Source organism: Podarcis tiliguerta, assembly GCF_965153285.1.
Source record: "Podarcis tiliguerta genome assembly, chromosome: 6".
Lineage (NCBI taxonomy): Eukaryota > Metazoa > Chordata > Lepidosauria > Squamata > Lacertidae > Podarcis > Podarcis tiliguerta.
This window is the reverse complement of record NC_139539.1, coordinates 21229343-21252643: the sequence shown is the minus strand read 5'-3', so window position 1 is coordinate 21252643 and position 23301 is coordinate 21229343. Positions and strand designations below refer to the sequence as shown.

At 38.9% G+C, this 23301-nt stretch overlaps 1 protein-coding gene across 28 annotated transcripts in view; it reads right to left on the bottom strand.

The window, feature by feature from the left end:
• Positions 1-23301, bottom strand: part of ZMYND8 (zinc finger MYND-type containing 8) — an 86009-nt gene that overhangs the window by 5122 nt on the left and 57586 nt on the right. For 23 of the 28 annotated variants that reach the window (XM_083446773.1, XM_083446765.1, XM_083446770.1 and 20 more), the window contains 14 exons: positions 21902-21989; positions 21310-21365; positions 20143-20220; positions 19910-20025; positions 17894-18375; positions 14043-14177; positions 13074-13226; positions 12200-12697; positions 9164-9529; positions 7183-7373; positions 3863-3943; positions 1762-1840; positions 1016-1255; positions 631-788 (listed from right to left, as the gene is read on the bottom strand). In XM_083446773.1, the coding sequence (XP_083302899.1) occupies positions 631-788; positions 1016-1255; positions 1762-1840; positions 3863-3943; positions 7183-7373; positions 9164-9529; positions 12200-12697; positions 13074-13226; positions 14043-14177; positions 17894-18375; positions 19910-20025; positions 20143-20220; positions 21310-21365; positions 21902-21989 (2721 nt within the window). Of the gene's footprint in view, positions 1-630; positions 789-1015; positions 1256-1761; positions 1841-3862; positions 3944-5530; positions 5600-7182; positions 7374-9163; positions 9530-12199; positions 12698-13073; positions 13227-14042; positions 14178-17893; positions 18376-19890; positions 20026-20142; positions 20221-21309; positions 21366-21901; positions 21990-23301 lie in introns of those variants that run through there. The other 5 variants (XR_014512713.1, XR_014512714.1, XR_014512715.1 and 2 more) reach the window with 3 other exon arrangements.

Below are 23301 nucleotides of genomic sequence, written 5' to 3'. Positions count from 1 at the left end.
AGCTTCAGGGTCCAATTCAAAGCGTTGGTACTAGTATACAAAGCCCTAAAGTACTTGAAGGAGTGTCTTCTGCCATATGTCTAAGCACACAGTTTACAATGAGAGGGAGGGGCCCTTCTTGCAGTACCAACACTGTGGATACCAAGGAGGGTGAAAAAGTATGATAGGGGTTTCCTCTGGGGTAGAACAGCCAGAATTTAAAACACATTTTTATTTGCCCAGGCCTTTGGAAGGAGATAAGATTATTTGGGCACTGTCATTTTAATTACTGATTTTGGAATTGGTCTTATAAAATTTCATGTTGTCAACTGCCCTGGGCCCTCTTAAAGGAAGGAAGACTGGACACAAATAAATGAAATGAAAAAATATGAGAGAGCCTAGATACATTTTGGTCCCTTCCCTTAAGAAATAACTTTGTAAGATTAACGACAGATCTCCAAAATGTGTTTTAATTCTTATGAACCCTCAAGAATGTTAACAGGAGATCAGAATTCAATGTTTATACATTCTCACAAATTTTACATGAAGGGTGTTGTGGTTAAGTAAAGAAGTATGTCGTAAGTCACCTCGAGCATTGTTTTAACTTTGGAAAGGCGGCATACAAGTAAAACAACTGACTGAAATACTTACTGTAACACTCTCCTTGCTCTTTTCAACAGCTGCCTCTTTTTCTTTTGGAGTACTGGCAGTTTCTGTAGGTGCCGGCTGTGCACTGGAGGTAGGCTGGGATGATTTATTTAATGTTTCTGTGCTAATTTCAGTATCCGTTTCTTGCTGTGTTGCAGTTGCTAAAATGAAAACAAAAGGATTTCTAAATTATGTTACTGGATGATGTTCACTCGCAAGTAAGTTAAAACAGTTGTGAGCAACCTTTGGCCTTCCAGATGTTGCTGAACTACAACTCTCACCATCCCTGGGTAATGGCCAGACTTCATGGAACTCATGGTAATTGTAGCATGGCAACATCTAGAAGATCAAAGGTTTCCCACACTTGGGTTAAAAAGATATTGTTTACCTGACTGCGTGCAGGACTTCATGTGTTCCGGCCAATGGGCTTGCTGGCAAGGGTAGTCGCAGTAACTGGTATTCCAACAACAGTAGAAAATCGCTTCTTTTTTGCAGTTGGCACACCACTGCTTCTTTTTGGTTTCATCCACAGCTTGCTGCTTTTCCAGTTCCAGCTGCTTCTTCACTTCGGCAATCAAACGATCTCTTTCCTGTTCCAAACTCTGACGCATTTCAGCCATTGTGAGTTCTAGTCAACAGACAGACAGCATATAGTCAAGAGTGGGTCCAAATGGTAATTTAGAAATTTAAGTTTTAGCTCTAGATGCATTAGTGACTTTTAGATGAAAAACAACAGCTTCATTCTGTAACTGCTAGTGCAGCATTAGGCAACATATCTACCAATCTAGTGATTATTGGTTCCCATGAATAAACTATAAATGAACAATTACTATCCAATTTACAGCTTAACTTGCTTTCTGGATTTCAAAAAAAGTAAGCATGTTTCCATTCTCAAAACAGAACATATTTAAATTGTGGTTCAGGAAATACTATAGAGCTGATTCAGATGTCTGTACTGGCCCACTCTAACTAACCGTACATGTGAGGAACAGTCTAGGATGGCATGTTCCATCACATTTTCTACTCTTTCTAGGGAGGACAATTTGTACTATCACAGAGTTGCAGCTGAGATACTGCCATGGCCTTTTAAAAAATAAGTGGCAACATCATTATTTTGAACTGCATTTTTTATACCCAGATTGTGTTTCATTTCTGAAAGTTCCTGCTGATGTAACCACTGAAGCTTTTCTATTTCAATTCTCAAACGACGAATCTGGAATATCAAAGAAATAATTAGGTCACTTGATTAAAAAAAAGTCTTTATCAACCCTATGAGTTTTGGATTTAATTTGCATAAGTTTGCATATGAACAAAATGATTCTGAAGAGGGGAAAGCACCCTCTCTTGGTTTTTAGATGATACATTTCTGTTTCCCAATAATCACCATATCAAAAAAGGCATTTCAATCTGTGTGTGTAAAAAGGGAGGAATGATTCCTATGGATTTGTATCTATTTACTATTAAAAATAACTAATTTTTTAATAACCCATGGCTCAACTAATGAAGGGTATATTTAAATTGACTAAATGAGCCCCAGAAAAAAATATGGCTCTAGAGTTCATGATTCATACTTTAGATTTCCCTTCTTCTAGATAAAATTTCAAATAAAATAAAGTAAAAAACACACACACACACACACAACAATACATAAACAGAAGTGCTTAGTTTGCTGGTTTTAACCAGTTATTGCATGATTCAAAAAGAGCACTAGGAATTTATGCCAACAGTGATGAGAAACAAGCGCTTAAAACATGGCAAATTTTGTCCTTCTGGTATTTCAAACAGTAAACAGAGAGGAAACTAGGAGACTGATTAAAAAAACAACTTTCACACTCATAATAAGAGATTTTAGCAAAATTCATCAGCGAAATGGATAGCAAATGGAGCAATTTTTCTCTAATTTTTCTCTGCTCGGGAATCTGTACACAAAAAAATGAGAGTCCTTAAGAGGAACCTACATATATTAAATATGTATCCAGCAGAATTTAAAAGAAAGGTTCTATATGAAGAACTCTTTTTTTTTAATGTTTCGTACAGTCTGAGGTATATGGACCAGGATTAATATTGTTAGCACCATAGGGAATGACAAAAGTAAAGTGCCCCAACTGATTTAATTTTCATTTTACTGCTATTAAACGTTTTGGTGGTTTTATGTTGTAAGACGCTCTGAAAAAGTTTTGTTATAACACAGGCTATAAAGGTAGTTAGTAAATAAATAAACATTCAGAGAAATTGACTTTAAAGAAAAATAACTGTCTTTTTTTTTACAAAAAAAGAGACAAGGCTGTTTTTTAATGCAATGTCACGATCAGCATGCTTCTGTAAATCATTAGTTGCCTACAGAACTCTGAGTAACATGGACATCGCACAGTCACTCTCTCCCCTCCCTTGCTATGTGGCATGAAAAAGAGAAGGGTTAGTTAATGTGCCTGAATCACAGGAAAGAAAAAAAGATAAGATACTGAAACTCATTTTCCCTCATCCTTTCCTTCCTGTTTTTCATGCTCCATGAAAACAATATATTCACTAAACAAATCGAGGTGGTGACACTGGTTGTACTCTTATGCAATGCTAAACAATGGTTTAGCCCTATGTGTGCAAGCCATAAACTCCCTGTCAATTGAGTATTTCAAATTGTAAACTGGACCTAAGATATTTTGCTTGTGTAAACAAGTTAGATTTAGAAGGCCTGAAGGAAAATCCTGGAATAGCTAGTCTGCCATGCATTTAAGGAAGTACAATGGTACCTCTGGTTAAGAACTTAATTCGTTCTGGAGGTCCATTCTTAACCTGAAACTGTTCTTAACCTGAGGTACCACTTTAGCTAATGGGGCCTCCCGCTGCCGCTGCCACGTGATTTCTGTTCTCATCCTGAAGCAAAGTTCTTAACCTGAGGTACTATTTCTGGGTTAGTGGAGTCTGTAACCTGAAGTGTCTGTAACCCGGGGTACCACTGTAGTACTATTATATTGTCATTGTCTGGCGCAGTAGTAGCAGCTTTTAGCAAGAGCAACCTAGTTAAAATTTCATGTTATAAACTTTAATGAGCTCCTCTCTCACACAGTATGCAACCAGTAGTTTTCACAATAGTTGGTATTAGATCAGACAAGAGGCCAGAATTCAAATACATATCTGCAGAGTATTTAAAAGACAGATTTCTACTTATTTTAAAAGTGTTTCACATTTTATTTTTTAAAGAAAAAAATGTGACTTGCTGATGGCAAAAGACACTGACCTCAGCAATTGTGCTTCCAGTGGTATTTTTTGAAAGGTCATTGTATATTTCTGTCATTGTTCCTTTTATGGCATCCATCATCTGTTAAAAAAAAAGTTTATTAAGGAATTAAAAGTGACCTTGCTTTTTAAATTTCTTTATCCTGGGAACATTCCATAATTTCTTATGTAGGATATTATAAAAACTACTGACACATTTTTCTTTGACTGTATTTTGTAAAATTCATATCAATAATATAAAAGAAACCCGGCAACCACTGCATCTTAGGTCATATTGATACCTCTTGACCTCTGAGATTCATCCACTCCACACACAATGGATAGAAGTGAACAATTGAGCTTTAGGAAGAACTTTCTGCAACAAATGCTGCTCAACAGTGGAACAAACTACCTTGAAGGGTTGCAGACTCTCCCTGACTGGAGGTTTTTACACAGAGGTTAGATGGCCATCTGTCAGGGATTCTTTGGCAATGATTTCCGCATTGCAAGGGGCTGGGCTAGATGGCCCTTTGGGTTGCTTCACACTATATTTCTATGATTCTATGAACTTGGGTGGAATTCTGTGTGTGAATAAAAACATCACCTCTCCATTTAGTTCTTTTGATATCGGTTTCTAATCTCACTATGAGTAAAATCTCAGGAATCAAATAACAAGTGATTATACAGAGCCATTATAAATGATTGCATGCAACATGATTGCATACCTGCCGGGGGGGGAGAGATGTATCTGCGTGTGCCTCAGACAATAATGTGGGGTGCCACGTGCTATGGTTAAATCACTTCAGAGTATGTTTAGTTTGGTAGCCAGACAACTGGACTCTCAGACATGTGGCAAGTTCATAGTTCACTATTTACTTGTTCAACCTGAATTCCATAGGTTCTGTTTAGATGGTGTTAAATTACAATATTGCCATGTATCTGTAATGCCATAGGAGCATTCAAATCACCAATCACCATATCAAAACACAGAATTCCATGTTGGCATTATTATAGCAGTTAGATCTCAAAATAACAATCAGAATCCATCTCTATTTGCTTGCATACATCAGACACCAACGAAGCATTCTGGAGCCGTTTACTTTTAATTTTAGTCCTAATTTATGCATTAAGAGTCTGAAATGCAGTACTCTGGGAATCTGTTCACAATCTACCACGCAAGTTGCTGATGCAGGATCAGATGTCAACATTCATGAGGTAGTAAAATGGATCAAGATACCTACAGGACTGAGATGGGAGAAAGAAACTGCATGAACTTTCTACATGGCATCAACTCACTGAGCAGTTTAGATAAACAGGGCAGATACCTGTGCTTCTCCCCACTTCATGCAAATGGCTACTTTGGAAAATGATGTAAGGAATTCCTCATTTTTGCTTTTCATGTCTATGTTTTTTTCAATTATGGTTGAATTTAGCTCTCTGCCTAAATTTCTTAATTAAATAAAGTTACATCAATAGAAACTGGAATGGCTTCTTAAAATAAAGACATTGGAGGGGACAAATGCACTTTGTAAGCATTTAAAGGACCACCCTTGGGTGGCTCATTTTTCATCATTCTAAAACCTCTCATTATGTTTAAATTAATACATTTTAGAAGAACCACTTCACACAAGAGGCAGAAGTTGTTTTTACTTCATGATTTTGGTACCTGAACAAAAATGGAATTACTTACTTGTCATTAATTGTTCTTCCAGTTGTGCTGCCCCTGTGTGGTCTCACTAGTGGTGTTAAGGTACGCCAGCTGTAACACACGGGGAAACTTTCACAGCAGTATTTTAAACTGGCCAGCTATGCACTTAAGCTTGATGTTCAACGAAGCACCTGTTTACAGCCTTGCCTGCTCAGTTCTCATCCTGGCCACTTCTCCTTTGTCTTCCTTGAAGGAGTTCGGGTAGTACACAAGGCTAGTTTACCCAGGCAAGAAAGTATGGCTGAAAGATGCTTACTTGCCTAAGGCCAGCCAATGAACTTTATGACTTACAAGTGATTTGAAATCTACTATTTCTCTCTTGCATACACAGAATGTGTAGCAAGTTTTTCAGGGAGAAGGTATGCAAGACTAGGCTTTACAGCCCTGCCTAAAAATAAAAATGTCAACCCTTCATATACAGTCCTTTCTCTACCACATGTGTACCAGCCTAAAGCCTTTGGAATTGTTGTGTCACACCTTGCACACACTAATTACAGGACAGTTCATCCTCTATCCCCACTCCACCACCAAAGCCCCCACATCTGTTTGGCAGCCATTTTTGGCAACCATAGCTGAAAGCGCTTATCCAAAGATGCTGGCTTTCCCAAGCAAGACCCAATTGGTCACTGTGGCATACCACTTGCCCAGATAGGCCAAGAAAAAGCATCATTTTCCTTGGCTGCCAGAAACTCATATAGCTCAGCTACTCCCATACAGCTGTATCCAATGGGCTCCTGTACCAATAGCTTCTATAGAGATAGCTTTACCTATCTGTAAGACTACTCTGTCCCAAGAAGTGCAGGGTTTAAGGCTATTGCCATGACATCATTGCTCTGTACACTGAAGTGGAAAATACTCAGCTCAGAATACCATTTTTCCCCAAACAGAATATCAAAAATTCTCTCTTGTAGCCTTTATGCTAGAACACCTACATGGTGCCATCTCAGAGTCTCCCTTCAAATTCCTCCACAAAGGCCCCCTTTTCTATTAAGCCTCAGGCTTAATCTTTAGATCCTCATCTCCAATTGGAGCAAAGTTTAAGGACATGAAACTATATTTCCTTGTATTAATTTTTCTCTACTTTTCTCCTACTGCTTAAATATAGATTTAGGCTCTTTGAGGCAAGCACTTGCATTTGTTTTCCCATTATTATTTTAATGCACCATACAGATGGTTGCCTGTGCTAAAAGAAACACGCACAAAGTAGAAAAAAAAGCTTTGTCAAACATTACAGATAAGTCTGATAAGTACTAAGAAAATTATGATGTGCATACATATATCCACACATGTTGGGTTAATAAAATTTATCCATAAATGTATGTTAACCATGCATACATTTGGGCTGTTTTTGTCTCTTCCCTCCACCCCTGACCCCAAAACCCAAGCTTCTGTTTTTGGAGAACTATGGCAGGAAAAGTTGCAGTGCTTCCAGCTACACACCAGCAGCCAGTTTAAAATATTGCTGTTAAGGTTCTTCCACGTGTTCAAAGGTTAAACTTATCCACATCACAGGATGAGGAAAAATGTTCAGGCAGGTGGATAACCTGCTTTGTTGCACATCAGCAACTGCATGAACTTCAAAGTAAAACTTGTAAGAATGTAGTGCTTTTTTAAAACAAAAACAAAAAACTTACTTTACTAGTATACTTAGCAATATCTGCAGCCACATCTGCTGAAGCTGTTGCTATTGGCAAGTCTGTATTAACTGAAGATGAAAGTGTACTTGCTGATCCAGAACTGGTTACTATGGAAACAGGTTGAGTGCTTGTAACCAAGGTAATGGTTGACGTTGAAGTACTCTGAGTAATTTCTTTTTGCTGTACAGCTAAGGACACAAAACAAACCCACAAGTGAATCACTGCAGATTTCAATGTGTTTGAAATGTCAAAAAACAGGCAAACCAATGCTAAATAAATGCTGTTCAATAGCCTTTCACATCTCAGTCTAAGAACACTTGTGTTGGTGGGTTGGTGTGTGATGCTCCCATAATACTTCTTGCAGTGGTGACATACCTTATTCTGTGACATTATCCTTGCATAACTGTGTAAACCAGGGCAGAAAACAAGGCAGTTAAGGATTCTTAGGGCAACTTTTAGTGAGTGTCTATGCTGGTTTCACCAGCCACTGGAAAATACTCCTTAAAATGTACCATAGTGGGATAATACCTTGATTATGGCCAAGTAAAATGTCACAAAGTAGTGAACAAGCTGTTGAGTTATTAGGAACTGTTCCAATATGATATTAAGCAAAATGGGGCGTGGGGGGGCTGCAAATTAGGTTGACGCCCCAAAATCTACAGATTGCATCTGTCTAAAAATATTAGGAAGATTTAATTAGATTAGTATCTGTTAGGTGCAAATTAAATTTCAGAATTAATTCGATTAAGAACTGCTTGGACAATAATAATAATGGCTGTTTCGCCATTTTTGGAAAATAAGAAATCTAGAAGTTACTTGGATCTATCCTCTTAAAAGGTTGGCACTCTTCATTTTCATAACCATGTTTCACAGAAAATAAAAATTAAAAATAAAAAACCCTCTATCATCACATAACAATGGATCAACATGTTCTTTAAGGACAGCTTTATAACCAATCAAAATTATATGGTGGAATCTAACATTGCACAATGGGACTTCATTTTCCTCAACTCTTCATTGCAGCCATGCCCTAGTCCCCTGTCACACAAACAATTTGCACGGGAGGGTTTGCTAACTCTCCAGAGCAGATTTTAAGTCTGTGGGGGGTTATAGAGAGAGGGGGGTTATAGAGAGAGGGGGGTTATAAAGCATTAAAGGTACCCCTGCCCGTACGGGCCTGTCTTGACAGACTCTAGGGTTGTGCGCCCATCTCACTCAAAGAGGCCGGGGGCCAGCGCTGTCCGAAGACACTTCCGGGTCACGTGGCCAGCGTGACATTGCTGCTCTGGCGAGCCAGAGCCGCACACGGAAACGCCATTTACCTTCCCGCTAGTAAGCGGTCCCTATTTATCTACTTGCACCCGAGAGTGCTTTCGAACTGCTAGGTTGGCAGGCGCTGGGACCGAACAACGGGAGCGCACCCCACCACGGGGATTCGAACCGCCGACCTTTCGATCGGTAAGCCCTAGGCGCTGAGGCTTTAACCCACAGCGCCACCCGCATCCCTACAGACAGCATTAGATACAACCTATATTGTGCATCTCCATATTGATACAAGATAAGCTATGCCTTATCCCTGAAGTAATTCACTTTCTTCCATTAATAAATATTGGTGATTGCAATCATTTCCCTTCATATGGTTATTTCCCCTTAAGAGAGCTCATTTTTCAGTTATAGATACATTTCATTTTATAATACTTAGGAAATAATTAAAACTACAGTGGAAAGATATTGCAGTTCACATTCCAACTAAAAGCTGCAGATGAACAAATTATTCTAAGTACTGTTATACCTTGGCTCCCAAACGCCGCAAACCCGGAAGTGAGTGTTCTGGTTTGCGAATGTTCTTTGGAACCTGAACGTCCAGTGCGGCTTCCGCAGCTTCTGATTGGCTGCAGGAGCTACTGCAGGAGTACTTGAGCACAATGACCACAGCAAATATACAGCAGTGAGAACAAAATGGGGAAGGTGATAATACCTTTCACGGCTTGTCTTGTCTGATATCTTGTTCCTTGGGAGGACTGAGGTTGCTGCTGCTGACTCTGTTGCTGCTGCTGTTGCCTTTGCACCTTCTGCATATGCCATTTCTGAGAAGAAGTCTGAAATTTGTTTGAAGAATTCCATACTACCCGTTGGACAGCTGGGGCAGTTTCCTTTGGTAGAAGCGGCCTCTGCTTCTTCACTGGGCTCCCGGTGGCTGCAGCTGGAGTGCTGGCAGCAGAAGTAGTGCTTGTTGTAGCTGTGACACCAGCTGGAGGAGTCTGGGATGCGGATCGAGTAAGCACCTGAGTTTCAGATGGAGGCTGACTACTTACTGTTGAAGAAGGTGGGGTTTTAGCTGCAGCTAAGTGGGTAGAAAAAAAACATGATATTTTTAACTGACAATTCAGGTAATACAAAACCCAGTTACTGTGAGGAACATAGTACAACAGATATCTGTGCACGTAATTATTTTTCAGTGGGTGAAAGTTGCATTGTTCATTGCCAGCTGACTTTCAAAAGCAATTTACACATCACAGACCTACAAATGCCATCTTTTTGCCTGCAGAGAAAACGTGATGAAGTAAAAGAAAGTAAACTGAGTTCTGCAGGGTATATGTTTGTCACTCTAGGAGCCTCTAAACTTTCATTTTGACCCATCCATTATCTACTCTTGAACTATTTTTAGTCCCTCACATCATATAGATGATGCCTCAGAGCTGCTCTTTATCCTTGTTTTACACTTACATATATTAGGTTTTGAAATGTCTTCATTCATATTATGAAACCACCCTTAATTATTGCATTCTCAGCAGAAGTTTCCGGAATTTGCTACTATAGGCAGCCCACACACCAAGATTTCAAGACTCTCGTGATCACATGTTCCCTGGTGATTAGATACTACTACAGTAGTACCTCATTTTGTGACCAGGATCCGTTCCAGAGCCCCAGTCGCGGGCCGAAAAGGACGCTGGACAAAGCACTGCGTCTGCACATGCAAGCAGAGCAGTTTGCGCTTCTGCACATGCACAAGTGGCGAACCTGGAAGTAACCCATTCCGGTACTTCCAGGTTTGCTGCGGGTGTTTGAGGGAACGGGCGTGTTTGGTGGACGCTAGACAAGGTACCGCTATATAAAGAACACAAGTCATATACATGCTGCCAAAAGCCAGGGAAGATGAAATTTAAATAAGAATGTATTCATTTGTTTATTTAAACTATTTGTAATATATGCAGTCCAAACCAAAAATTAAATAAAATTGAGAAACTATAGAACAAAACACAGAATCCGGTTACAAATAACACCAGCAACAGTGACACAAACTCAACTCTCTCTCACACACATTAAAAACTGAAAGGTTTGAAATAATCTCCAAAAAAAACTTCTTTAAGTGATTCTAACCTTTCTATCTACCATCTGCCTTGTCTGAGCATTGCAGAATACAGATCACGGATTGGGAACCAATGGTCCCTCCAGATGTTGTTGAACTCAAACTCCCATCATCCAAGACCATTGGCCAGACTGGTAGGGACTTATGGGAGTCCAACATCTGAAGGGTGACAAGATACTAATACTCTGTACATACTGACAAAAGCTAGTGCAATCTATAGTACAGGTGCATGTTTTCAAGCCACTGTAGCAAAGATACATTTTTGGAAGATACAGCTGAACCTCCATTTACATAACCCTCTGGTTATGCAAATTTCGGGATGCATGCGCGGCAAACCCGGAAGTATTTTACCGGGTTTTGCTGCGCACGCATGCACAGAAGCGGTCCTCAGGTTGCGGAAACCTTGGGATCCGACTGGACCTCTGGAACGGATCCCATCCGCAAGCGGAGGTACCACTGTATTACTAATGCCTTGCTTTGTTCAGCAGACTGATTCCTTCATCTCTCCTTCCTCACCCTCGCCCCCTGCAGTTGTAGAAGCACACTACAGGGGCACAGGCCACCTGGCTCTGTACAGCACAGTGGGATGATTTCAGGTATATTCAAAGTACACACAGTGCATACAGTGACACATGGGGGGGCTGCTTCCCCACTATGCACACCCATTTCCCATTTGCAGCTGCATGAACTGCCCCTAGCAGCCCTGCTTCCTGGGCTGCAGTTTAGCACTCAGTTGTGCACCCCTAGCCCTATTCATTCCAGCAGCACTCATCACATGTCTGTGCATGCAACTGAAACAGTGTCTACTTTGATTATTTTAAAATACTCTGATAATTTTTATTCTAACCTTATTCTTCAAAATATTTGTTGAGAAGGAACTTTCTCATAGTAAGAGCTGTTTGACAGTGGAATGGACTCCCTTGGAAGGTGGTGGACTCTCATTCACTGGAGGTTTTTAAGCAGAGGTTGGATGGCCATCTGTCATGGATGCTTTAGCTGAGATGCTTGCATTACAGGGGATTGGACTAGATGATCCTTGGGTTCCCTTTCAACTCTACACTTCCTTTTAAGACTTTTAGAGAAAAGCACATCAGTATCTTATGTTGAAATCAGACTGATCACAGTCTGCTAAACCTAAACATGCTGTTCTCCTGTGTTAGTATGGCTAGACTCATTTTAACATGCAGAACAATTCGCTTTGCAGGCCTCTATTTCTGGCACCTTGTGGAATGCATGAGCTATATTCATGGGTTAGAAACTGATTTGTTAATGGTCCTACAGTGGGGCTTTGTGGTCCTTTGATCCCTTTCTGCTTTTACTGTAAGCACAAGTATTTCCTCAATGCTCAGACCGTGAGAAAATACAAATACAGCATATGAACCTTGTGCAATAAAGGTTCCAAAGTCGATATGTGCATGTTCGACAACATTGAGCAAATATTATTTGAGAAGTAATCCTCAAAGTAACTGCACTGTTAGATTTTTAAGGAAAATAAAATTAGTTCCACCCCATTCTAGAAGCACACGTTCACACACACACACACCACATAAGGTATCAGGATTTCCAGGACTGAACACCACAGACAGCAAAGTGCTTAATCTTAGATTGCCAATACACATAACAGGAAAAAGTATATTTTTCTACCTTCTTGCTTAGGAGGAGATTCCTTGGGTTCTTTTTTATTTTTGCGTCCCTCACGCCCACACTGATCTTCACCTAGGTCAATAACAAGTTCACTTTCTGAGTCAGAGTCCAGACCAAGGTGTACTGTTGGCGAGTCAGTCTCATCTTTTCCTTTCAACTTCTCTTTTGTAGGCTGTGACAAACTTTTTCCCTTTTCAGAAACTTCTTTATCAGAGTCTACATTTGCCTTTTCTTTGACAGGGGTATCTGTTTTCTCCACTTCTGAGACTGTACTTTTAATTTCTTCTTTTTCTTCAGTTGGTGTTGGTGGTTTTGGTTTTTTTTTCATGGCCAAGGATTCTTTGTCACTTCTTGCACCTTCTTTTTCTTCTTCTTCCTGATCGTTCTTGGATTTCTGTTCATCATCACTGATATATTCACTATCACTAGAATCTGACTTTTCAGAGTCCTCTGAGTCGCTATGTTCTACTGCAACATCTTCAGATATTTCATTGATCCCTAAGTACAAAAGAAGACTATTTATTTATTCATATATTTCTACCACACACCTCTTTACAATTATTGAGGCTTATAAAACTTAAGAATTAAGCTATAGATATAAAATAATGAGCACACATACATTGTAACAGACTAATTATATACCATACTTATAATAATTCTGTGAAGTAGGTTGTTCAAGTATTAGTTTTGCAAGCAAGGCTCATTTGCCTCCCCAAATATAGAAGCTTTGAACCCTGGTCTGCTAGGATGCAAGCCAAACTCTATGCACAATGGACAATACACCATATTTAAGATTTTCCCCAATTTATGTTAAAATGAACAATGTTTCAACTCTAATGCTTTCAACGCAAATTTGATATTACCATATGCATACCTAACTGTGCTTTACAGCTCTCTATTGTCTTGTCAAGATTAAGCTGGAACCTGCTGCGAATTTGCCGCTTTGGGGAAATCAGTGGCGCAGGTGTGGATTGCTGCTGGACTGATTCACTCAACTCTTTCAGATCCATCTCAGCTTTACTGCGATCTAGAATATTAAATAAAAGTGCTTTCATTACGTAACACAGCTTAAACAGAAATTGTTTTTGTCAAGGAAAAAACCTAATTCAATCAGTCCACTTTCAGTATTAATACTTGGTAATATTTACCACATATATGACAACATTTCAAAATAAATGCTGAACGACTATTTAGAAGCATGTCTGCAATCCCAGAAACAATTAGGCTGCTTAAATTTCACAGAAGTTGATCAGATTTCAAGGTTTGCAGTCAAGGAGTACAACTGAGTATAAACTCCTTCTATAATCAAAGCCGTATTGAGTGAGAATTAAAGAAGAGTCCAGCTCTGATCCTTGATTATGCTGATGTGAAAACCTTATACTGTCGCATACTTAGCATAATGCTTTGTCAAGCCCTAGTCAGTGCTCTCACAAAATCCATCAAAGTTATACAAATTGCCCAAATATGCCAGGGGGCTTTTTTGAAGTCAGGCTGATTGGGAAAAGCACTGGCATCACCTATATGTTTATGCTATCCAAGGACCAGAGGATTTTGTCAGAAATATTTAGTTTTATACAAGAATAAGGAACTATGGTTTTGGTAGCAGGTAAGCAAATATCATTTAGTTCTCAGAATCCTGTATCTGCTTAACTATGTACTTTCCCAGATATTTTAAAAGCATTTAAAATATGCCTAAATTGAATGAAATTGCTTCAGTTGGGAAACAGAAAGTGTACCTGTCCACATTTATGATTCTGCACTCATAGAATCACCTTTAAACTTCTCATATGTATAGCAAATAGCATTGATAAAATGAAAGTTGGTACTGACAATTTTAACTCACCAAGATTCAGATTCAGAATGCTTCCTGGAGTGGATGTTCTTTCCTGTTTAGCAGGCGTTGAGACTTGAGGAGAGAAAGGTTTGGGGCTGCCAGATAAGCTCCCTGCTTGGCCTGTCCTTGTTGGTGCTGGAGAAGCTGACAAAGTAGACAATTGACATAACTGCCATTTCAAAATATGACTGAAACCCCTTATTCAGGTATGACCAAGGTCTTGGGTCCACTCTGTGTGATTTGTAGCATTTTTGCTTTGAACATGAACCCACCCCCCACCCTGGTTGTGGTTTGCACTTACTGGATTTTGCATTGCAGATTAGGTGTGCAAAGAGCACAAAAAACAGTATTTTACATTAAAAATACATTTTATGAGAAAATACACTGAAAAATGTTTATTTTATACAAAATGTGTACCAATTAAATGCAGGCTTTGCATGTTCTTTCAAAAAAGTCAGAAGGACGGGACAGGAGTGCCAGTGAAAATGAAATGAAACAGGAAAGCAGTAGGCTGCTTGATTCATCCCTAATCCTTCCACAGCATAAGTGTTAGAAAATATGAGGGCCCTTATTAAGTAGCTGAACTGGAATAAAAAGAGTGCAAAAATTGTGAATTTATTTAAACGATTTCAACTGAGCGTAAAATTCTCTTTTATTATGTCAAGTAAGAAGATTAATTATACCAATGATGTGTTGATTAACGTAGATAACTAATTAGTTAGGAATGCTTTCAGATACTATCAACTTGCCAGCTCTCACTTTGGAAAGGAAATACCCAGTTTTAGGACTACTTCCCCATTTATCTCTACCCACCTTAGATACTGGTAAATTTCACCTGTATGTGGATTTCCTATACCATATTATTCTCAAGACACTGTTCCAACTTGCTAAATCAAAACGAACTATTTTGAAACATGACTGAGCTTCTCTACAGGCTTTACAGCTTGCTTGCTTGCTTGCTTGCTTATTAAGACAGTTTAAATTGAATGTCTTGCAAACAAGTATTTATCAAATTCTAACATGCTCCTTTGCCAGCAAGTTAAGCCAAAGAACCCTAGATTAATATTTGCAAAGCAGAGAAATCTTTCATTATACTATTTAGCCTTCAAATTTAAGATGCTTCATGTCATCACTTCTTCTAATAGCAAACTCAGGTGGTGAATAGCAACAATACTGTAGCCAAAACAGGATCACCGAGAAACAAGGAGATATCAGCATGCTTGGAAGAATGCCATGGTCTAAAGAAGTACATTTTTTTAAAAGCAAACTAAAGTGGCAACAAAATGAATACTCCAATGAGGACTGAGCATGCTTAGTAGTTATAGAATAAAGAATGACATCTGAAAAAGAAAAATGCAACAATTGGCTGGGAGAGGAGGAAGAAATGCCTTGTTTGGAGAGAATGGTTGGCTGGAACCCGAGCAAGAGCTTCCTTTATGTGGAAGGACAAAATGTTGCAGTGTGTTGCAGGTCCAAGCTTGTATTCTTTCAGGTCACAGTCCTGAATACACATCAACAGAAATATCTGTACCAGTTTTCTTGCCTTTATATGAAATAGTGAGGGTGAGTTAGTGGGAACTGCATGTCCATGGAACTTGAAAATTGGGGACAAACCCAAATTTCCTTTAGGTATATATTTCATAAACGTCACAAACACAGAGCAAGAGACTGTTTGAAAGCATTAAGACTGCAATCCAAACCTGCTGCTGCAGCTCTCTAGAACTACCACCGTATCTGCAACCCACCCACTTACAATGGTGGCAGAAGGTGAGGAGGGCAACAGATCAGGTCCAACCCCTGTGCCCTCCCATTTGGTGGCAAGAAGGGGGAGATTTGCACTAGCAGAATAGCACAAGCGTCCCTCTATCAGGAGACTGGTTGAGCCAGCAGAAGCAAGTAGAGGGATGCCTCCTCATCCTAGAGTTACGGAGGTTTGGACTGCTGCCTGAAATATGCCTTTCCAGAACCCGGATATCATTACCAGAACAAATAATGGCATATTCAGGCTCAAAATTCCATTTTGTCCAGTGCATCATAGTATACCTAATATATGCATCAAATTAAAAGCCAGGCATGCCCTTATGTTTGAAAATGGATGCCACCAATACACTGCATAATACCAGGTCCAAGATAATTTGCTCCCCAGGTAAAGATCTCAAGTTCAGAGTGTTTCTGTAATAGAGTAATGAGTGGAAAGATGAGTGATGGTAGGAATCAGAGTGAGTTACAAGTGAAGGAGCTCTAAGAAAGGACAGTTAAAAAGTTAAGAGAATATGGTGAGCAGGTAAGATCAGAGAGGAAAGGCATAGGTGAAAGGCTGGCAGTTAGGGTAGATGTTGAAAAAGGGACTTAGAAGTAATACTTGTTATTCATAACTAAGTAACTATTTTTTCTTGTTTATTTTATAAAGTTTCCTGGTTCTTAAATTTATTTATGTGTTCTGGTCTAGGTCGATTCTAGAAATAATACATTTCCCCCTTAGGCTTACTTTGATGTGCACAATTAAGCAAATAATGGAAGATTCCTATTTCTCTCTGTAACTTGGTAGGTGGTGGCAGCAGATTAGAGATTACTGGGTACTTCGTCTACATTCCAAAAAGATGATCATAAACTTCAAAAATTATCTGATTCTTCTCCAATTCAAATTTTAAATGCAGAGCATGATTCTTCATATTATATGTTCAAATGAGAAGAAGTTGTGTAATATTTTAAAAATGGAAAGCAGTCACTCTTGCAAAGAATTAAGCAAATATGCAAGAGCCTAGCACAATAGTAAATGTTAAGAAAACTTCCTGATGTTATTAACATAACAAATAGAAAATTCAGCCATGCCTAATGAAGAGAGAAGACATTCATGAATGAACAAATTAGGATACTAATATTGGATCTAATACAGCTTTTTTTTTGTAAAGTACTGTGCTGACACTACACATAAATAGCCCTGAGGGGGAAATGAAGAGTCTGTAAACAACTTGCATTATACACAATCTATTTTTGCAACTTTTTAAGCTTATAGTGCTAGATATTGTTGCTTCCTTGCCTCTTAATGGTAAGCATGTGAAGCTAAATTCTAGAAGAGATTTTTAAAAGCTGGCTAAAAATAAAAACACCATGGCAAAATGGTCTTTGTATTCTAGTCCCTAACTTGTCACTCTGCACTACCTTTCAAAATTCAGTATTCGGTGAATTGTAGGTGCCTTCCTTGCAAACCACTGCTGATACTGGGGCAGACACCTCCTCCCAAAGTTACCCGGTCTCACTGACATGTTCCTTGCAATGACACTTCCAGTAACTTTAAACAATAGCACCTATCCAAGGAGACACCAAGACATCATATTCCCCATTACACCTAGAGAAGGTAGTATGAAAACCTGACCCTCTGGACCAAACAACGCATCCTTCTTTTCATCCCATCAACACACTGAAGTATCAGAAACACATTTCTACCTGTTCCTACTGATCCAGATGCTCAGATCATGCCCCACCTCCCTGGTTCTTAGTTCTCCAGTGCAATGCCAGTCTGACCTGACATCCTTTGTTGAACAATTGCTCTGGATTCTTTCCTAAATGATACTCTTCCCAGGTGCCTTTGACCCACCTTGAAGTTAACACAAATCCTCTGCTATTAGCATGGGCAACAACCTTCCTGGCTCTGACCCAATCTTTTAATTGTTCCCAAGGTAGCTGTGCAGATGCTTAGGAGCAGAGCTGCAGCTGAGTCCAACAATACCTCCTACAAGTATTTTGATAATGAACACCAGATTATTTCCTTCCAGTTTTCTGACCTTCCTTGTTCGGCATGATGATAAAGTTTGAATATAGCCATTGAAGAAGCATCTTTCCCCCCCTGCCTTGCTTACCTGTATTCTTATCAATAAAGTCCATGGACTCTTCACTTGCGCTAAAGTGACTGGAGGTTGCCTTTTTCTCTGCATCCTGTTCCACATCAGATCCCGTATGAACAGATGAATTTGTACTCATTGGGGAACGTGGCATGTCTGTTAAGGAAATCCTTCGTCCAGTACTGGTACTCAGCATTGGTTTGCTCATTAAAATCTTGGGTGATGCTGTCATATCAAAGTTAAGTTTAATTTTCTCTTGTTTGTCAGTCTTAGCAGTTCCAGCACCAGGATTTGAAGGGTCTAACAACATTTGGTATTGGTTGTTGGGAGTATATGGTGTCCGGAAAGGTGCATAATTAAATACTCCAAACTTTCTGCGAATATTCTCCACATAAACCTCCATCTCTTGCATTGCACTGTTGAATATGCTTTTAGTCTTTTTCACGGAAAAAGGAATTTCTTTAGACATGAGGTAGCAATTATTTACTGGAACCCAGGCCCTGCATATAAGACAGTAAAATAATGAGGGGACATGACATTACATTTCATGAGGATTGTGTCTAAGTTTTCTTTCAAATATGTTTAGAATCTGAATAACAATCCTATGAATGAATTACATAAAAGTATGCCTGTTTGAGATTGAAACCTTCATTTAGGACAAACTTAAGGGTACTTCCAATCTATGCAATACATACTGCAGTTTAGACAAAACCATTCCAGGTGTATGTTTTGCTTTCAAAACAATTTGATTAAGTAAATTCAACACTGACAGAATCAAAAAGGGGACACTGAGCCATTCAAAACACCTTCTGACTGAAGTTTCGGTGACAATTAACCAGGAAATTATTATCCAGCACGCTGTAATTTTCCTGTAGTGTTGGCATGTCTTTTGCAATGCTGCACTAATATACTGTACTTATTAAACACCTCACAACAAGCACTTACATGACGTTGTCTTAGGACTAGATTGTTAAGACCTGTTCATATGACAGACCATGAATACCACACTATCACACAATCAGTTCTTTGGCTGGCAAACTTGGTGGCCCCATGGTAACCAAAAGGGCAGTGAGAGCAGGCCAACTACAGGAAGTGTAGGAATTCCTGCATGCTTTGTGGGGTTGGGGTAGGGTGGTTCCCCAGGTATATAGTAAAATACCAATAGTATTACTTTATTTTTTGAAAGAATGTTGCCATATCTCCTTCTGAGAGAGTAGCACATACACAAAGCATTTCTGCAGGTATAGAGCATGATAAATAGTTGGTGGGTGAAGCCAGGGTCTCCACCCAAGTTCAATGATAGCAATGGGGAAAAGTAACTCTCGTCAATGTAACAAGTATCCCTACCTGTCTTTTCAAATTTAGGGGTTCTCATACAGCCATACTTGAAACTTTGCTCTGTAGTGCTGCAGCACTCAGTTTAGGAGCTGCTTCCACCATTCACACACCATCAAATTTTATGCTCCTAAATTGTTTCAAGGGGAAAGGAAGGCTGAGCCCCCACATCACACAAATTCTAATGGAGCATCAACATATTTGTCTTTCAAGTTTATATGTTACAAAGTTGCTTTTTTGTGACCCCCTCAATTAACAACATTACAGTGAAGCTAAAATGTTAGAGTAACTACATAATGTGTCTAAGGCATAAAAACATAGTTTGATCTAATGATGATCAGTTACCCCTGCCACAAAATTTAGCATAGGCTTTATAATGTCCCAGAGAGTAAATCCGACTGGAGTAAAACATTGCCTCAATGTTGTGTATACAAAAACAACATACTGGTTAACTTTATATATTTCAAATATGTTTAGTAAGCTTGCATTGCCATTGTGGCAACTAGTTGGTATGAGACATAAAAATATGATAATTAATGGGGAAATGGAATGTACTATATATGCTACTAATATGAAGCACGACAAAGCAGAATAATAACATGTGAACTATGCAATAGCAACCACTGCGTGGTAATAGATATATATTTAAAAAAAGAAGAATCATTGAACCATTCAACCACCTTTTGACTGAACTCCCACCTGTCATGCTGACCAAAGAAACGAGCATCAACTTGACCGTCTTTATCCCTCAGTGCTTTAGCAGGCCAGAATGGGAAACCTTTGAGCTTAGCCCAGACCAATGGGTGTGGATTGCTCTAGAGGAAAGTGCACAGAGACCACACAGTGAGAAACTATTTAAATACATATAGTACTTTCTAATTACTGGATTAAGTGTGGATTAAGTGTGGACTTAAAAAAAAGATTTTACTTACACAAGGCTCACAAAACCAATTCTCTCGTTTTTGGCAAGCAGCTAAATAACATTCTGGACATACTTCGATTTCATTCATCTGTAAAGAGAAAAATCAGCTACTGTAGGAGTTGGGAGTGTGTTATTCAATTAAAAGGAATCCAGAGTAAGAAGAGCAGTCATTCATAATTTTCTACTGCAGAGAATAATACATTTTGCTAGTCTGTGAATTCTGAAATTTAAGCATACTAAGGCTGCAATCCTATTCCAATTAAAGTGAGAGCAAGTCTCAGTGAAACTTACTACTGTGAAAATATGTATAGGATTGGACTATTATCGTTGCTTCCTCAGTGGCTGTGCTGTTTAATATAACAATAATATCTTCAACATAAATAAATCAATGTTTTAGTCTTCCATAGTGTAGTGGAGGCAGGGAGACAGAGAAGGAAAGTAATGTGCTTTAGAAGCCAAATTCTGTGTGAATGTCTTTCTTACCATGCAAAGACATACCAAACACACACACACACACACACACACACACACACACACACTTAAAATCCGACTTCTGTGCAGCCAGTTTTATCAATGAAAGGAATCTGTCCTCTATTCTTGATGTTAAGTACAAACGTATAGATGCCTAAAAATGTAAAGGTACCCCTGCCCGTACGGGCCAGTCTTGACAGACTCTAGGGTTGTGCGCCCATCTCACTCAAAGAGGCCGGGGGCCAGCGCTGTCCGAAGACACTTCCGGGTCACGTGGCCAGCGTGACATCGCTGCTCTGGCGAGCCAGAGTCGCACACGGAAACGCCGTTTACCTTCCCGCTAGTAAGTCGTCCCTATTTATCTACTTGCACCCGGGAGTGCTTTCGAACTGCTAGGTTGGCAGGCGCTGGGACCGAACAGCGGGAGCGCACCCCGCTGCGGGGATTCGAACCGCCGACCTTTCGATCGGCAAGCCCTAGGCGCTGAGGCTTTAACCCACAGCGCCACCCGCATCCCTAGATGCCTAGTCAAAGGTAAATCACACAGAGTTCAATGGGGCTTACTCCCTGATAAGCAGATCTCTCTGTGCAGTATGAATGAAGGTCTAGCTCATTTTATAGATGGCAGTCATAGTCAACATTGATTTTATTTTTTTTAAAAATGTTTTAATTAATACAGTATGAAAACTAACTAGGTAATACATACCTCATGCTCACAGATTTTGATTATGACTTTTGCTGTTTGTGTTAATTTGTGATTTCCTGAGGAAACAGATAAGCAGAGATGTCAAATAAAATCTCCATTGTAAAAACATGTTACTTGTACTACCAATTTATAATAAATATTTCTATTGGTTGGTATTCAAAGTATTCAAAATATTTATTAAAGGAAAATTATTGGTATATTGAAAACTAACAGGACAAAGAACGGTTTGCAAAAATAAGGCTTTCATCCTTTCCTGAACCCAGGCATAACATGGCCACAACATTTTGGAAAGAATCCTCTCTTTATATAGTAATTATTGGATAGCAGTCCCTTTTAGTGTTAGCATTCTGCATTTCAGAGCCGCATTTTTTAACTTAGCCTCATACAAAGCAAGCCAACTTAACATATATTTTAAGTCAGGCCAGTATGAAAAAATCAACTAGAAATATCTTCTTTCTTGGAGTTTAAAGCCCTCAGCTTATTTAGATTTCAAGTTCTTATTTATGGATGCTTCACCTGCCATTTCTTGCGGCATTACCATAATGTGGCCTCATGATCAAATGATACAGTTTATCATCTTACGCATACTTACCTCCATTGTAAATAATGCAATTGTGCAAAATCCATTTGGCATCAGCCAAAAAAGCTTCTGTGCATCCATACATCTTCTTTTTAACATTCTAGAAAGAAAATATAAAAAATATATTGAAATTTGAAAATCCAGAAACTAAGTTCACATTTTATTCCATACATATTAATGAAAAGCTGTGCCTAGATTTTACCAAAAGTGAGATTACTGTTGAAAGTGTTTTAGTTTGTTCATAGTCAAGAACTTAGTTGACATAATCAACTTTGCACTAATTTGACACAAATGTAATTTATTTGCATATCATAATAGCATAATATGACTAGGAGTTTTAGAAGTCACAAGATACTCAAAACAATTGTTGCTAAGGTAATTTCTGTTTCATATATGAAATCAGGTAAAAGACAGCTTGACAAAATATTGGTGGAGTAGGGCCACAGTTTTTAAAATGTTGGCAATAAAATTGGTGTTCATAGTTAAGAAAGCGATCGTCAAAATTGTCAACGTTTTGTAAATTGGACATTCTAGTGTAGTTTACAGCCATTTTAAAAATAGAGAAAATTCATCTACAACGGGGCCGTTTATGCCTGTTTCCAGAATCTGCCATATTCTCCTAAATTCCATCAAATTAACCTTAATAGTTTGTAACTGTTGAGGCACATGACAGATATGGGAGAAACAGAAGTTGTGTCCATGTGTCACAGTAAGCCATGGTTAACATGGATAAACAAACAAACAAACAAACAAATAATGACAACAGTTCACCATGGACAAGCTGTTCACTCCTGCTTCACTCCTCCTTACTAGAGAATGGGAGCAAGAACCACAGTGCCTGGATTGGCATTACCTACGAATTGGAGTGGAACAATTGCAACCCGCAAACAAAACCACAATCTGAAGCAAAGTTTTTTTCCCTTCGCTTATCAATCATAGCTGTTGGGAGTGAAACAAACCACAGCCCCTGGTTCAGACATAAATACTAAGACAAAAATTGTGGTTGTTGCACTCAAATACTAGCATGGCAGGTGCATACATAGCAAACCATTAATCATGGCTTGCTGTCATGCAAGAATACATCTAGAAAGAGCATGGCTCTTACAGACTGTGGGAAATAATAGTTATATCTGGTTATATTTATTTATTTAAACGGATTTATGTACCGTTTATTCACTAAACCTCTAAATGGTATACATATAATACAGGATAAAAGTTGTAACACAAAGAAGGAAACCCCAGTAAGATGGGGGCAAAATAAACTCTTTTAAAAATTATTGTGATGCCAATTTTCACCCATATAAAAAGAGGGAAAAACAGGTTTGTTGTGTTCTAAAAGAAAAGTTATTGACGACAAAGAGATAAAATAATAGAGAAAAGTTACCACAGCAGCAAGACCAAGACCCACCTTA